The sequence below is a fragment of the Lycorma delicatula genome, chromosome 1 (genome assembly GCF_047948215.1).
Source record: "Lycorma delicatula isolate Av1 chromosome 1, ASM4794821v1, whole genome shotgun sequence".
Taxonomy (NCBI): Eukaryota; Metazoa; Arthropoda; class Insecta; order Hemiptera; family Fulgoridae; genus Lycorma; species Lycorma delicatula.
Genome location: NC_134455.1, coordinates 400,280,335 through 400,297,330, shown reverse-complemented (window position 1 = coordinate 400,297,330; position 16,996 = coordinate 400,280,335). Strand labels below are relative to the sequence as shown.

Below are 16,996 nucleotides of genomic sequence, written 5' to 3'. Positions count from 1 at the left end.
CTAGCAGATTTGGATCTGGTAAATCTAGCAGATGCCTACTAGATTTACCAGTGACAACAAAGATAAGATGGCATATATGTTTTCTTAAGTGAACTCATATGGTTGCAGTAAAAGCTACTGAGAATTAACACAGTAAAATACATATATTTTTAGCTGCTGTTGCTTTGTGTAATTAATTTAGGAAAATAATAATAGATAATTATGGAAGGAAGTTGATCTCGCATGTCTTTATTTATGTATACCAATGTACAGCATAGTAATTAATGTCCTCAACTTTTATTGTCCTACACAAGTGTAGATAAAAAAAAAATAACTGAAGATTATTGGATGTGAAAATACATCAAGCAGAATAAAATTTTTCTCTTATATAATATACATAGAAAGAGGGAGAGAGAGAGAGAAATTTAAGTGTAAGTCACTTTTTACATAATAGATTTAGTAGAAAAATCATGGCTCTGAGCTGACCAGGGTTTTTGTAATTTGAATTTAGATCAGAGGAATTGTTTATCAGGTAGATCATGCCAAAGATTTAATCTTGCAGTTAAATCTTAATTAAAATTAAAAAAGGAAGTACATTATACAACAAATAAAAACATTCTAGGTGTTACCAAGGCCATATCATGTTCCATTCACCATCTCTCGACCATGACATCAGACACAGTTAGTATGTGGTATTGTGTGGTAGCCTGAGAACAGTGCATGTTGTTGGTATCTTATTTTCTTGCCACATTAGTACTGCTTAATTTACATCAATCTTTCAATTTTACAATGATTTATTTTGATGCTACAGAGATTCACTATTCACTATTATTTTTAACAAAATTCATAGTCGAAAAATAATATGGGCTTACAATCTTTTTTATGTACAAGGGTTATTTTTTTTCAAGGTCTGATCGGTTGCAAAATAGATACCCGCGCAAAAATCGGATGAACCTTTGCGCATATGTGTTGTGCAGTGTCTCTAGTATGGCCTTCAATCATGCCGCATCACTTCGTTTAGTTCTGAACACGCAGCTAGCACATAAACATGTCTACAATAATAGCATCTCCTGCCAAGTGTGAAGTGCGTGCGGTAATTCGATTTCTTCAGGGTGAGGGGTGTAATGCATTCATCGACAAATAAGTAATATAAGGTGAAACTTCAATGAGTGACACCAAAGTGCGACAATGGTGCAGGAACTTTAAAGCAGGACGTACAGATGTTCATGATGCAGGCGGTCAGGGAAGGAAGCGATTGTCAACCGATGATCTCATTGAGCGAGTGGATGGAGGCAATTCGAGAAAATCGTCGGTTCACAATTTCTGTATTGAGTGATTCGTTTCCTGAAATTTCAAGGACAGCTCTTTACACCATTGTGGTTCAGAACCGCAAACTGTGTGTGAGATGGGTTCCCAAGAACCCATCACAGAACTGTGTCCCACCATCACAAAACAATGAGAATGGATGCCTCCCTAACGTTTCTCCAGCCCTACCACAATGAAGGAGAAGATTTTTTGAACAAAATTGTCACAGGGGACACATGAAACGCTGACTAGGAGGGCAACATTTTAGCACAGACATCAAGCTGCAGACCGGTGTAGAAACATAGCTGAAAACACAGGCGGCTCTGTTCTATGATGAGGGTATTGGAAATTTGGTACCACGCTACGACAAATGTCTAAATCGGAGTGGCAACTATGTAGAGAAATAGCATAACTATGTAAGTACTTGTTACAAATAAAAAGTTTTTTATTTTCGCTGTGGTTTTAATTTCGTGACCGATCGGACCTTGAAAAAAATAACCCTCATATGATAGTACCACTAGAATAAATTTTGGGTCTATCAGCACCCTACCTGAAATAATCTTTTCACAACACCTAACTCATAATACAAACATCAGTTTTAAAAGCACTGCAGCACTACCAGAATACATTCAAAGAATAATAAATTTGTAGTACAAATAATTTTTAATGACAAATTACACCACATGTAAACATCATGTTTATTGAGTCATTTTTGCAACAATTATTTTAAGTGATAGGAGTATCGCTTTTTCATTGGACATCACTTGATGTTATTTTTTAGGTGGAGTTTCTTTCTTGAAATTGTTTTTTTTTTTTAAAGTATATTGATTTGATTTTTGTTTATTCTTAATATACTATTACGAGTGTTAATTATAATGAACATTTTTTTAACTGGTTAACAATGTTATATTTCGTATAATCTTTTTATATACTGTATATGAGTATTTTCAATAGCAAAATAAACAAATAAATAAAGGTAGTAACCATTTCCAACATAATCACAAGGGTTGAACTATAAAAATCCTTGTGTAATTGTGAGAAGTGATTTAATGAACCTGGAGTTCACATTCTATATATCAGAAAAAGGATGTTAGATGTTTTCAACGAAAGTACTCGCATTTTAATATATTAAACAAGTTGGTTATTTTTGAACTATTAAATAATAATGTGTTTTACATTGGATGTCTATTTTTGGAAAAAAAATGTGCACCTCGTCACTGTACTCTTCAATTTAGAGACTTTATAAATCAAATTTTTCCTGTGTGATAGGAAGCTAAGTAGCCATCCAATGGCCACCAAACTTCATATGACTTGATGCTTTGCAAGTCACATGAAGTGACTTGCAAAGTTATTCCCAAACAAGGCATTTCTTTATTTGGGAAATTGTCAAAAACAAAGTATCTTCAAATCCAAATCATCTCAATCACCTCAAATTGTTGATTGAAAACTCAATTGATTTTGTAAGGACAGAAATTTGAATAATGAAATTATATTAAGAAGACAGCAGTTTACATGATCGAGTTTTTCATTTTTCTGATTTTATTTCTGGTACCAAAAATACTCTTAATTTCTAATTATCCTTATTTTTATCTATAATATATAGTATTATTAACTATAAATTTTTTATTTATAAATCTCATCAACTGTCAAAAAACAATCTTTTTTGATATCTTGATAAATAAACTTGAACAAATTGTTGATAAACTTATAAATAAATATTCAATAAAATTTGTAAAAAATTTAGTTTGAGCCAACTGATGAATGTGAACAAAAAAAACAAGAGAACATTTTAAAACAACAAAAAAATTAAGAAATTACTAAATAATTTTGGTGAAAAGCACAATGCAATACTTAAATTTTCCAAGTATTAAGTATGTATTTTACAACAAAAAAATTTGTGGGTATAAAAACAACTTAAAATTGGTAAGTCATTAATGGGAAAGTACCTTTATTTTCAGATATTTACAATGTATCATTTATATTAAGTTAATATAATTTTAAAGATATCAAAATAATAACAATAAAATACATCATTTATACTTATTTTATTTCTCTTAACCTACAACGAACAATTAAAGTAAATTTGTTAACACAATTAAACAAAATAAATTAAATTTACTGGATGATTATGCAATTCTACTTTTTTAAAAACACTATACCTTTTGAATTCATTCTGCAATATTGTATTCTTAAAAATATAATATGCTTACTTCTAATTAAATTATTTTAAATTTTTTTTAAGCTTCTGATGTAAGGCTTAAAATAAAGTACCCAGGCGTATTAATTAAAGGGGAAAACGTAAAATACCAAAACAGAAGCAGTTCCTGTGTTTTAACAATCATCTCCTCCTCTATCTTCCATGGGAATTGTATCAGCTATCCCCCTAACCTCCAGTATTGTCATATTAGCAGCCTCTTCTTAACTGGGACTCAGTATTGAGAATTGGCAACTCTACCGATACAACAGTACTGACTCTTTATTTCCTACCTCTTAAGAATTGTATAAAAAGAAATTTCTTAACATTCCTGTCAAAAGTTATTTTCTTTTACTTAATAATGTTTTAAGCACCTCTATCCCGTACATTGTGATTTATCATTTTTACATTCTGATGTAGATTTTGGATTCAGTAAAATATAAAACAATTAAAATAACTGTAATGCTATCTAACAGGAAACTAGATTAAAATTTAACCGATACAAATAACTCTTAAACATTCATTCTTAATGACCGATTATATTACTTTAGCAGTAGAAAGTGAAGTTCCTTGGTAGGTAATGGGAAGTAAAACTAGTATAGAAATAATATTAAAAAAAAATAATAATATATAATCTTTTACTTAATCACAATCTATTCTAAAATTAATTTCATTCCTGCAGACGTTAAATTACAACAAATAGTTAAGTGATAAATAATCATAAAATTTAGTGTAAAATACAGTTTTATTCCAGATAAAAGATACCAGCAATGCACGTGAATAAAAATTGTCATACCTGTCGGTAATAGGTCCATGAACACAGAGAAAAATGCACAAACAACACTAATAAATTCACGACCAAGAAGTTATAAGTTAAATCACCTATAAGTTATATAAGCCGGCACCGCATTAGAATCAGGAAGTCTCTGTCCATCATTCAAAGACTGATACTGTGTTTGTTATAATTCATCATTAATGTGAATTACAATAAATATAATTATATTGATAATTGACTCAAGGCTTTTCCTTTATGCAATTGAACCAGGGAATAATTAAACATATTCTGAATAATTAAACCTAACCGAGGTAATTCAGCAAGGCAGAAATTATTCAACACCTTTATTATAGCATATTTGATTATTAAAACTTCTAGAAATATAAAGACAGAAGTAAAGGTAAAGTAATGTCAGACCTCCAATTTTCTCTTAAGTTTAAATCTAATTCAGGTTAATGGTTAATTGCATGAACAATCAGAGGGCAAAATCATAATGTTTTTATAATTTTATAACTTTAATGACACACGAACATACACAACAAAAATAAATATTAATAAAATTGTTTCATCTTATTCTGATTTTTTGGTATTTTTAAGATGTGTGCGTAATAACAAAAATAAAATGAAGGAACTCAACCTAAACCATTTCTTTCATTACTTTATTCCAATGAACATCTGAATAGTCATTGGGGTAAAATGTAATTTATAAAACAATACCGCACTATTTTCGTAAAGTAAAAAAGAGATTTCAAAAAATATAAGTAAGCAGAATTTTTTCAGAATATCATATTTCCACTAGGATTCTCATAACTGACTTGAGTGTTATTTTCTGCCCTCCATAGCATTATCACTCTAAATTCGTAGTTCAGGCATTTCAGAGTAAACTCCATTCTCCAATCTATGCTAAAACTACTTTTAGCATAGTGCACTATCAGTAGTTTTGAGAATTGAGGTACCTGAAATATGTCAACTGCCAAGTTAGTGACAATGCTAGGAAGGGCAAAAAATAGCACTCAAATCAAATAGGTAAGCAGATACCTATTTTTTTTTTTTTTTTTTTTTTTGTAATAGGTAATCTATTCATTACTTTTTAAATATTTATGATAGATTTTTACTCAATCACATAAACAACTCATTAACATTAATTCACATAACAATTAATTAATTTATTTCACATACTCATTAAATCTGTATAATAGTTAAAACTGTCGGTGAAATTTATTTTAATTGAAAAGGAAATAAACATTAGATTAACAATGTAAACTGCATCATTTTTTTATACACATACTTTACTGAATGTTGTCATATACTGAACAGGCCTACACATCTCATCAGCAATGCAATTTAAGCCAACATAATTTAAAAATATCAAATATTAAAGAAATTGGAATTCTTTAATTTTAAATATAAAAAATTTTTAGATTGATCACTCAGTATTTATCTTATACTTGAGATATGGTACAAAGAAACTTTAATTTTCTTGATGCTTACCTACAATACAATCTTCAAACAGATGTTTACCAACATGAGAATCAACTGCAGACAGTGGATCATCCAAAAGATAAATATCAGCTTTCTTATAAATGGCTCTAAAAAAAAAATTAATGAAAACAAACATTTTAAAACATTAATAAACAAAATACGGTGTAATTATACCTTACAAAATACAAAATAGCAATTTGCATTTAATTAGCTAGAACATTTAAAAAATTTTTTAAACCCATACTCTTGCATTAAAATTCAAAATTGTAGATTTAGTAATGTGAAGAAGATTAAAAAATATGAAGATGTAATAATTTTTACATTATACACACTTTTATGCTTAGTATATAGTACAAATTAGTAATTGTACAAATTTATTGTAATTGTAAATTGTGTAAATTAGTAAATTTTACACATTTTGTAACAACTTAAATAATATAATAAAATGCTAAATAATTTCAGTATTAATATTATGACTATAATTATAATTATAAATTTAACCTTAATAAGTTTGCCTTCCTTAGTTTTGATTAGCTCCATTGCAGGATTTTATATAAAAAACAAAACATTATTAAGATTGGAATAGAAAATTAACTAATTGCTTATCATTTGCACAGGATGACAAAAACACGTTTAGAATAGTAATTCATATACATTATTTGTCATTATCCACTCATATTTTTTTAAGAAGTTTTTTTTTCAGTTTGCTATATATAAATTTTGCAGTAATAAGATTTATTAATTTAGCAGAAACACATGAAATGTAATCTGAAGAAATTTTTTTATGTTGTTTGATATGTTTTTCTATTATGAGAAAAATATACACAGATGTATATTTACATCCTTTAGTCATCACCATATCAGTTCACGATGGCTCAATTAATGTAAACAAAGGTTAGTCTGTCTTGTACAGATTCAGGCCGACCACTCCCGATACGTGGGGCTGACTGAACCCCAACAACCAAAGCACACAGTATCTACTCTTTATTTTAAATCCATACAAAAGCAACTAACGTTTACTAGGATTTGAACCAAAGACCTTCAATGTGGAAAATATATATATATATATCACAAATAATAAAAAAATAACCACCAAACACAGTAGCAGAAATCTAAAAAAAAACTAATAACAAAAGTCAGATCCGTCAGATCCGTCAGATTTTGTCAGATCCGCATCATCAGTCAGTAGAAAATTCCAAAATTACATCAAACAAAAACAAAAAAAAAGAAAATTAAATAAATAAAAACTGAAATTTAGAAAACATAAACCCTAATAATGACAAATCTTGAACAATATAACTCAATGCCAACTGGAATGATAATCATTCCATTTGTTGTTAGTTTTGTTGTTATTAGGGTTTGTTTTCTAAATTTTAGATTGTATTATTAATTTTATACATATATATGAGTTAATGTAATCCAAAATTTACAAATTAGGCAATAACAATGAAAAATTAAATAATGAAAATAATAATAGTAATGAAAATTATGAGAGTAAGTCAAATATAAACAGGATATTTAAAAAAATTTATTTACAGAAAAATAAAAGGCAAATGTAATTTATTTTTCTACTTTGTGTCCTGCTTTAGAAATACATTTTTCCCAGCAAGAAGGTAGATTTTTTATCACAGCATTGTAGAGTGATGGGTGACAGGTCTGGGTTGTAGGGAGAGTGATCAAGTTGAGTTCAGTGAATTTCTTTTAGAGCTGCAGTATGGGGCCTGGCATTGTCGTAGAGGAGGATGGCCTCTCGAATCAGCCTATTGCAGCCCTCATCTCGTTCAACAGATTGCAGTAGTAAACAGCATTGACTGTGCATTGCTTATGTAAAAAATCAATGAGCAAAATGCTTCGCCGGTCGAAAAAAATGGTTCAAAGAACCTTGTCAGCTAACAGTCGAGTCTTGGCTTTCACTGGGACTACCTGCCCTTTCCAACACCACACCGCACTGGCTTGTTTCAACTGGAGAGTGTAGTGGTGGACCCACGTTTCGTTGCAGGTGATGATCTGACTAAAAAATGCATAACCTTCTTTCACAAACCTTGGTGTAAGCCTCTGACATAACTCCAAACATCTCAACTTCTGATCTGCGGTCAAAAAAGGGATCCATCCGGCACACACTTTACGGAACTGTAGGTCGTTTGTGATGATCGCTTGACAGCACTCATAACTTATTCCAATCTGTTCTGCAATTTTGAATACTCTCACACATCGACTGTCTTCAAGAATATTTTGAATTGCACAAATTTTTTCATCTGTAACGCTGGTCTGAGAATGGTGATTGCGTACCTGATTTTCCACTCGTTCTCGTCTTTCCTTGAACTCTTTATACCAGTCAAACACATTAGTCCTGGACAATGTTTGGTCCCCAAACTGTGCAGTCAATCTCAGGAAAATTTCCATCGCTTTAACTCCTTCACGAGCAAGAAATCTTATAATTATGCATTACACAGTGAAGGGGTGCACCTGTTGGTCCGACCAATTGGTTTACTGACCAATTGGTTGGGAGTGAGGAATGACTGGCTCTCCCCACTCCTAATGATCCCACCCATGCATACTAGAAGTGCGGGCCCAATCCTACCAGCCATAGACACTTTGGAACAAAAATTCCTTAATATACCCTCATATTAATAATTTACCCTTGTATTAATTTTTTTTTTTTTGTCTTCAGTCATTTGACTGGTTTGATGCAGCTCTCCAAGATTCCCTATCTAGTGCTAGTCATTTCATTTCAGTATACCCTCTACATCCTACATCCCCAACAATTTGTTTTACATACTCCAAACGTGGCCTGCCTACACAATTTTTCCCTTCTACCTGTCCTTCCAATATTAAAGCGACTATTCCAGGATGCCTTAGTATGTGGCCTATAAGTCTGTCTCTTCTTTTAACTATATTTTTCCAAATGTTACTTTCTTCATCTATTTGCCGCAATAGATCTTCATTTGTCACTTTATCCATCCATCTGATTTTTAACATTCTCCTATAGCACCACATTTCAAAAGCTTTTAATCTTTTCTTCTCAGATACTCCGATCGTCCAAGTTTCACTTCCATATAAAGCGACACTCCAAACATACACTTTCAAAAATCTTTTCCTGACATTTAAATTCATTTTTGATGTAAACAAATTATATTTCTTACTGAAGGCTCGTTTAGCTTGTGCTATTTGGCATTTTATATCGCTCCTGCTTCGTCCATCTTTAGTAATTTTACTTCCCAAATAACAAAATTCTTCTACCTCCATAATCTTTTCTCCTCCTATTTTCACATTCAGTGGTCCATCTTTGTTATTTCTACTACATTTCATTACTTTTGTTTTGTTCTTGTTTATTTTCATGCGATAGTTTTTGCGTAGGACTTCATCTATGTCGTTCATTGTTTCTTCTAAATCCTTTTTACTCTCGGCTAGAATTACTATATCATCAGCAAATCATAGCATCTTTATCTTTTCACCTTGTACTGTTACTCTGAATCTAAATTGTTCTTTAACATCATTAACTGCTAGTTCCATGTAAAGATTAAAAAGTAACGGCGATAGGGAACATCCTTGTTGGACTCCCTTTCTTATTAGGGCTTCTTTCTTATGTTCTTCAATTGTTATTGTTGCTGTTTGGTTCCTGTACATGTTAGCAATTGTTCTTCTATCTCTGTATTTGAACCCTAATTTTTTTAAAATGCTGAACATTTTATTCCAGTCTACGTTATCGAAAGCCTTTTCTAGGTCTATAAACGCCAAGTATGTTGGTTTGTTTTTCTTTAATCTTCCTTCTACTATTAATCTGAGGCCTAAAATTGCTTCCTTTGTCCCTATACTTTTCCTGAAACCAAATTGGTCTTCTCCTAACACTTCTTCCACTCTCCTCTCAATTCTTCTGTATAAAATTCTAGTTAAGATTTTTGATGCATGACTAGTTAAACTAATTGTTCTGTATTCTTCACATTTATCTGCCCCTGCTTTCTTTGGTATCATAACTATAACACTTTTTTTGAAGTCTGATGGAAATTCCCCATTTTCATAAATATTACACACCAGGTTGTATAATCTATCAATCGCTTCCTCACCTGCACTGCGCAGTAATTCTACAGGTATTCCGTCTATTCCAGGAGCCTTTCTGCCATTTAAAACTTTTAATGCTCTCTTAAATTCAGATCTCAGTATTGTTTCTCCCATTTCATCCTCCTCAACTTCCTCTTCTTCCTCTATAAAACCATTTTCTAATTCATTTCCTCCGTATAACTCTTCAATATATTCCACCCATCTATCGACTTTACCTTTCGTATTATATATTGGTGTACCATCTTTGTTTAACACATTATTACATTTTAATTTATGTACCCCAAAATTTTCCTTAACTTTCCTGTATGCTCCGTCTATTTTACCAATGTTCATTTCTCTTTCCACTTCTGAACACTTTTCTTTAATCCACTCTTCTTTCACCAGTTTGCACTTCCTGTTTATAGCATTTCTTAATTGCCGATAGTTCCTTTTACTTTCTTCATCACTAGCATTCTTATATTTTCTACGTTCATCCATCAGCTGCAATATATCGTCTGAAACCCAAGGTTTTCTACCGGTTCTCTTTATTCCGCCTAAGTTTGCTTCTGCTGATTTAAGAATTTCCTTTTTAACATTCTCCCATTCTTCTTCTACATTTTCTACCTTATCTTTTTTACTCAGACCTCTTGCGATGTCCTCCTCAAAAATCTTCTTTACCTCCTCTTCCTCAAGCTTCTCTAAATTCCACCGATTCATCTGACACCTTTTCTTCAGGTTTTTAAACCCCAATCTACATTTCATTATCACCAAATTATGGTCGCTATCAATGTCTGCTCCAGGGTAAGTTTTGCAGTCAACGAGTTGATTTCTAAATCTTTGCTTAACCATGATATAATCTATCTGATACCTTGCAGTATCGCCTGGCTTTTTCCAAGTGTATATTCTTCTATTATGATTTTTAAATTGGGTGTTGGCAATTACTAAATTATACTTCGTGCAAAACTCTATAAGTCGGTCCCCTCTTTCATTCCTTTTGCCTAGCCCGTATTCACCCACTATATTTCCTTCCTTGCCTTCTCCAATGCTTTTTTTTTTTTACCCACCGGGTTGGTCTAGTGGTTAACGCGTCTTCCCAAATCAGCTGATTTGGAAGCCGAGAGTTCCAGCATTCAAGTCCTAGTAAAGCCAGTTATTTTTAAACGGATTTGAATACTAGATCGTGGATACCGGTGTTCTTTGGTGGTCGGGTTTCAATTAACCACACATCTCAGGAATTGTCGAACTGAGAATGTACAAGACTACACTTCATTTACACTCACACATATCATCCTCTGAAGAATTATCTAAACGGTAGTTACCGGAGGCTAAACAGGAAAAGAAAAGTGATATCATTTTATTAAAAACAAACTCCACATCATTTCAGTATAATCACGCATTTTATATAACTATATTAATGTGATGTTAACATCACATTATATTTGAATAGAAAATAACACTTTGTTGAATGTATCAGTAATGCTCGGCGACTGTTCAATTTGTTTACCGTGATTTTATTATGACAGTGGGTCACTCGGGAACAACATATGAAATATATTTTTTTTTTATCTATGATACGTAGTTTAGTAAGGAAGACAGTTTTGGAATGAAATTCGTTAATTTACTTGACACGGAAAAGTCAGTATTCTGACCGATCTTATTTTGTTACTAATGATTTCCTCGGTGAAGTTGTACTTTAGTACAACCAATAGAAAGGAAAAAATGTGCCAAATGCCGAACTGAAGGAGGTAGTATTAGTTGCAGTAGTTAAAGAAACCCGATTGTTCTACCCATCCGTACAATGGACCCTACTTATCTCACTTGCACAACGTTTACTATCGAATGATCCTTCAGCACCTTATGCAGGACAAAAACTTGGTTACAGTCAGCAATGACAGAAAATCGGCTTGTCGGTCTTTGCATGATAAGTGTGCATAAAAAGAGTGTTCTGGAAGCTAAAAATAAATTTGAGAAAGAAATTTTGTCAGGATTAACACAGAACTCTCATAGGGTAGTGCTGAGTTATGATTTAGATAGTTTCGAATAGCATTCCAATTATTACTTTTGGTGTTTTAAAATGTTCAAATAAAACCATTTTTAAGCAAAAAACATTTTCATATTTTCCCCCCTGGAGAAAATCCTGGCCACCGCTTATGTTATTATTCAACTGCACTTGCCATCCTGTTCCCAGAGGTTTATTTTTTATAAATAAAGTAATAGTATCAGATGTTTTGTAAACAGTGAATGAGGATGTCTTGAAAAGATTCGTGTATTAAATGAGATAGAAAATAATATAACAAGTTACTACATAAATCTAATTTTATGGTAATATTAAAGTAATATTTTAAACCCTTATTTATTAAGAACAAATTTTATTCTGTTTTAATTTCAAATATCAAAGTACCGACTAATGTTTAATAGTACTAATTCTAGTTTGATTTCATTTTCTCTCTCTATTTTCTTTGATAACTTTATCTCGCAATTGTATTTAATAAACATACTGCTACATTTAGCGTTTGGTTAAGTAGTTTATATTCAGTTTATGTAGTTCTAAAATTCTTCATGAAGCCCAAACCAGTCCTCAGCCGATTCCTTAGTATCTAGAAAAAAAGCATATATTTGAGGCGGTCAAAATATTAAATAAATAATGCATAAGACTTTTGAATGAGTTTGTATTGTGGTCAACGTGAGAACTTCTCAATCTAGTGTTCAGCCAGATGCCTGTTAGATCCAAACCAAGGAGACTATGAGGATCAGCTTGAGTTGATGTATCCTGGTTTTTGGGATTTGATCAGTACATCTTTGACTATGGATCTACCCGTGACTCTTTAACATACTTTGTAGTTGTAGTATCTCAAACTAGGACTGTAGGGTCCTTAATTAAACACACATTACTTACATATATATATATATATATATATATACAACTTTGTTGTATGCAGTCATAAATTATTACATCAAATGCACCGATTGTTTAAATATATGTATTTATTTATTTTATTAATTCCCATGACCATTATTTTTTTTAGGTGCCTTATTTAATAACTTAATTTATGTTTATGTAAATATCCTTTAATTATTTATTTCTAATATATAAAACTATTCGGTTGTAGGTATTTTTAAACAAAAATATTTTACAATACAAAATATTAAACTTCACCGTCAGTGGTTATCAGTTTAAAGAACCTACATCTTCAAACCCTGAATGTATTGGTCTTAGGTACTGTTTGCAACATCAAAATATTCACACATATGTAAGTTCTGAAATATCTAATTAGCCTTCTCTTTATGGTTAATAGCATTACAAAAAAAGTTTTGCTTGTAATGATTTACAGTGTATATTTTGTGTAAAAGTATTTAAATATATTGTGTGTAAAGAGTTTACCGTTTATTAAACTATTTTATTTATATAGTCACCTATATATGAAAATGGTCAAAATTCAAAAAAAAAAACACAAAACCTTTTTATTTTCTCCATAACTTTAACATTTGTCTATCCTGATGTATATTTGTTCAGTTCAAAAATTTATTTGTTGAATAAAGTTAAAAAGCTGCTGTAATATTTTAGCTAAAGCCTGCAGCTGTTTTAATTTTTTATTTTATTTTATAAAAATTATTTACTTTGGAAAAAACCATTATTAATTTTTAAGATTATTAAATTTGAAGCTATATTCAAATAAATAATATTTCAAATTGACCAGACCACTTATTAATTACTGAACGGTTATACTCGTGGCAGTAGCAGGGTCCAAATTGCTGGAATATAAGTTGTAAATGTTGTAGATGAGGAAAAGAAAAACTTTCCGATATATCGAGGTAAATGTTCATAAAAGAAAAATGAAGTAATCTCACCAATGTCACTTGTCACACATTAATTTTCAAACTGTCCTGATGTACTCAGCATTGCAATGGGGGTTTTCTGAACCCCAGAATCTGATGTTTTATTTACCTTTAAAAGTAAATGAAAAGTAGCCTCATAAGATCGAGTTATTTCAATTAAGATAATTGTCATCATCAAACAATCAAATAGAATTCTTACAATTAATCCTATCTTGTTGAACGATTGGTGGCACTATTTAACAAGAACAAATTTTAAAAGGTTCCTTAACACATTATGAGTAATTGAACGAGGAATGTTTAATTCAGGTGCTGCTTGTTGTGTTGACTTGTGCCGACTGTATAAGTCCTTAAATAATAATGAAATAATAAGTACTTCTTATGCTAATTCAACTTTTTTCCCTTCAAACCTTTCATATGTTCGACAGTTTACAATGCTATTCACAGGCCGTAATTGTGGTGATCTTTAAATCACGTTTTGTAGTTACATTGAACCACAGTGTCCTATTGTTTCAAAAAACCAGTCGATACATTTTCAAATTTTCTTTAATCGTCACTCGATAAACATTGATGTAGATATAGTAGCGTATCAATTAGAATTTGGTCGGTAAAGTTTAGTACTTTTTCATTCCTCCATTTATGTGGTATTACAATAAAATTATTGATTTTATTTGTGACTATTAAGAATTGTAATAAAATATATGTTGTGAGTAAATTGCAATTTACTCACAACATAGGTACCGATTTATCTATGCGGTATGAATTATAAATAAATTCTGGGAAAAGAAACAACTCCCGCAGTCCTTCAGAACTGTTATGGGAAACAAAAAATAACAAAACCAGTTGTATTAGTAAATATGCTGGAACAGGATAATAACAGAATAGCGTAGTGCATTAATGAATTCAATTCAAAGAAGATCGCATTAATGAATTCGAAAATAAAAGTACACGTAAGCAACTTAATATTTAAAAGGTTTACTATAACATGAACGATGCTACTTATACATCTATTGTGCACAATTCCTGTCAAAAAATTTAAGAGGCTCTTGATATCCATGTCCATGGTTTGGGAGCTGCTAAAGTAACAGATTTAGTATATCTCTCATATGCAATTCAGATGGTGGTTTGAATTATTCAAATAACAATTAAATAACCCATAATGACTTTTATCCAGATAGATTGCAAGAAGGTCTTTCTTGTAGAACATGTAGGAAGAGATTAAGAAATTATAGCTCCAAAAGAAAGTATTGATAACGGATCGTTTAGTATGTTTTTTGTCAGTGATTGTTTATCAGTGAATAGAAAAGTGTTTGCCTGATCAATAAATTAAAACTGCAGTTAAGTGGCAAGGACAGTGCTGATAAGTCATAACGGATGCTAGGGTATAAAATAAGGGAGGTTTTAAAGAGGATACTGAAGAGAACTGAAAGTGGTCGTGCAAAAAGGAATTAACTATTTAATGAAGGTCAACTGGTGGATGAAGAGGAAGGAAGTATAAAGTATAAATATTCAATGATAGCATTTAATATTACGATGTACTTTTTGTGTTACTTGCCTGAAAGTTAAAGATTAAATTCCCTTTTTAAATTATTGAAGATTTTTATACTCACTAATACATGTGAAACATAATTTAGAGTGGTTTATGCAGCGTTTTCAAGAAAATAACACTTTGTGAGAGCCAGAATATTAGAAATCACATATACTATAGAGCGCAAAAAGGAATTTTTAACAAATTATAAATAATGATATGTTTATTCCTGATGTTTTTTTGTGTAACTTTTAAATGCGATAATGAATTTTAATGAACTAAAATTAATAACTATAAATATTATGTTTTATCAACCTGGTTTACGTAATCAGCAATTGGAAGTCAGAAAAAGATGGAAAGGAAATACGTACAGGTACATTAAATGTAGAAACATTTTTGCAAACAAAGAAGTTAGAAAATTTTAAAAGAGCGTTGAACGTAAACATAGAAGTAATGGAACTGGAGTAAATAAAGTGAAATGAGAAAGGATGAAGTTATTAGAAGATGATGTTACAATTCAGGAAGTAAAAAAGTAGAAGTGATGTAGGAATAATTCTAAAAAAAAGAAATTTAGTTTACTAGGATAGTTTTTACTAATGATAGGAAAAGTGCCGTCAGAATGAGAATAAACCCAGGAACCTGCTTTCAATAAAAGTTTATAAGGCAACTAATCAATATGAAGATGTTACAATTGAAGTACTGTATTAAGAGAAAGAGAAAATTATGGAAGAGTAATATAAATATTGTTATAGAATAATAATATGGAAACTGGTGCTGTAAGGCACCCAAACGTACTTTGGAGGGATGAACAAGCGAAAGGAAACAACTGAGAACATGTAATGAAAGTGGAGGAAGGATAATAAATACTACAAAATATACTAATAATAATGGTAATAATATAAGGCTAGTAAAAAACCTACAAAAGAAGGCTGGAGATTTCAAAATCTCCAACTTCTTTGGTAGTTTTTTAGAAATCTGCTGGAGATGAAAACAGATAAAAAACTGACTATTTATTTTCAGAAGAGAAATTGAGAAATGCAATGAATCAGATATGTAGATTGCCAGGTGCTTTTATTGATAGTGATCATAACAGTGCGTTCAAAAAGTCACTCTATATTTTAGAATCATGTGGTGCATTCTGGTCTTATTATGTTAGGTTGGTTGCCCGTGGTTCATTGGGTATTGCTCAGTGATAAACTAAGACATTAGATGTGATTTATTGAATATTCTTTTTTTCATTTTGTGTTGTTTCGTTTATCAGAATCAACAGTTGTGAGAAAAGAAATGATTCTTTTAATAGAGGAATACGCTTTTCACGAAAGACACTGAACATGCCTTTCAAGAAGGTGACAAGTATACTGAATTAGTGAAGCGCAATTTTTCTGAAAAGTTTTCAGATACTTGCTGTTCCTAAATGCAATGCATTTCAAACTCTTATCGAAAAATTTCGAACAACAGGCTCTGCTGAAGATGCTGATCAAAGTGGAAGACCACCTAAATTAACAAACAGATATTTCAGATGCTATGGCAGAAAGTCCATCAAAGCTAATGCGTAAGTTAGCGAAGCAGCAAGATATCAGACATGCTAACACACATAAAGGTGTAAGAAAAGATGTGAAACTCTTTTCCTACAAAGTAATGTGTATTCAAGAACTGAAACCAACAGATGTAGCCAAAAGACTAAATTATTGTAAATAGTTTAAACGTTTTATTGACCAAAATTGCATAGGTATACTGAAGGTTAGGTTTTTTACAGAAAGAGTGGTTTCAACTGGGAGGATATATTAAATTACAAAATATACAACTGTGGTTGACTACTAACCTCTTATGAATTGCATGAACAATCTTTATATGACGCAAA

The 16,996-nt window shown here is 31.1% G+C and overlaps 1 protein-coding gene across 5 annotated transcripts in view; it reads right to left on the bottom strand.

Annotated features, from left to right (window-relative positions):
• LOC142317416 (uncharacterized) overlaps nt 1-16,996 on the bottom strand; it is a 195,888-nt gene that overhangs the window by 112,805 nt on the left and 66,087 nt on the right. For all 5 annotated transcript variants that reach the window (XR_012754736.1, XR_012754734.1, XR_012754735.1 and 2 more), the window contains one exon: nt 5,745-5,842. Coding sequence is in view for 1 of the 5 variants with exons in the window: in XM_075353970.1 (XP_075210085.1) it covers nt 5,745-5,842 (98 nt within the window). In the remaining 4 variants the exon portion in view is untranslated. The remainder of the gene's footprint in view (nt 1-5,744; nt 5,843-16,996) is intronic.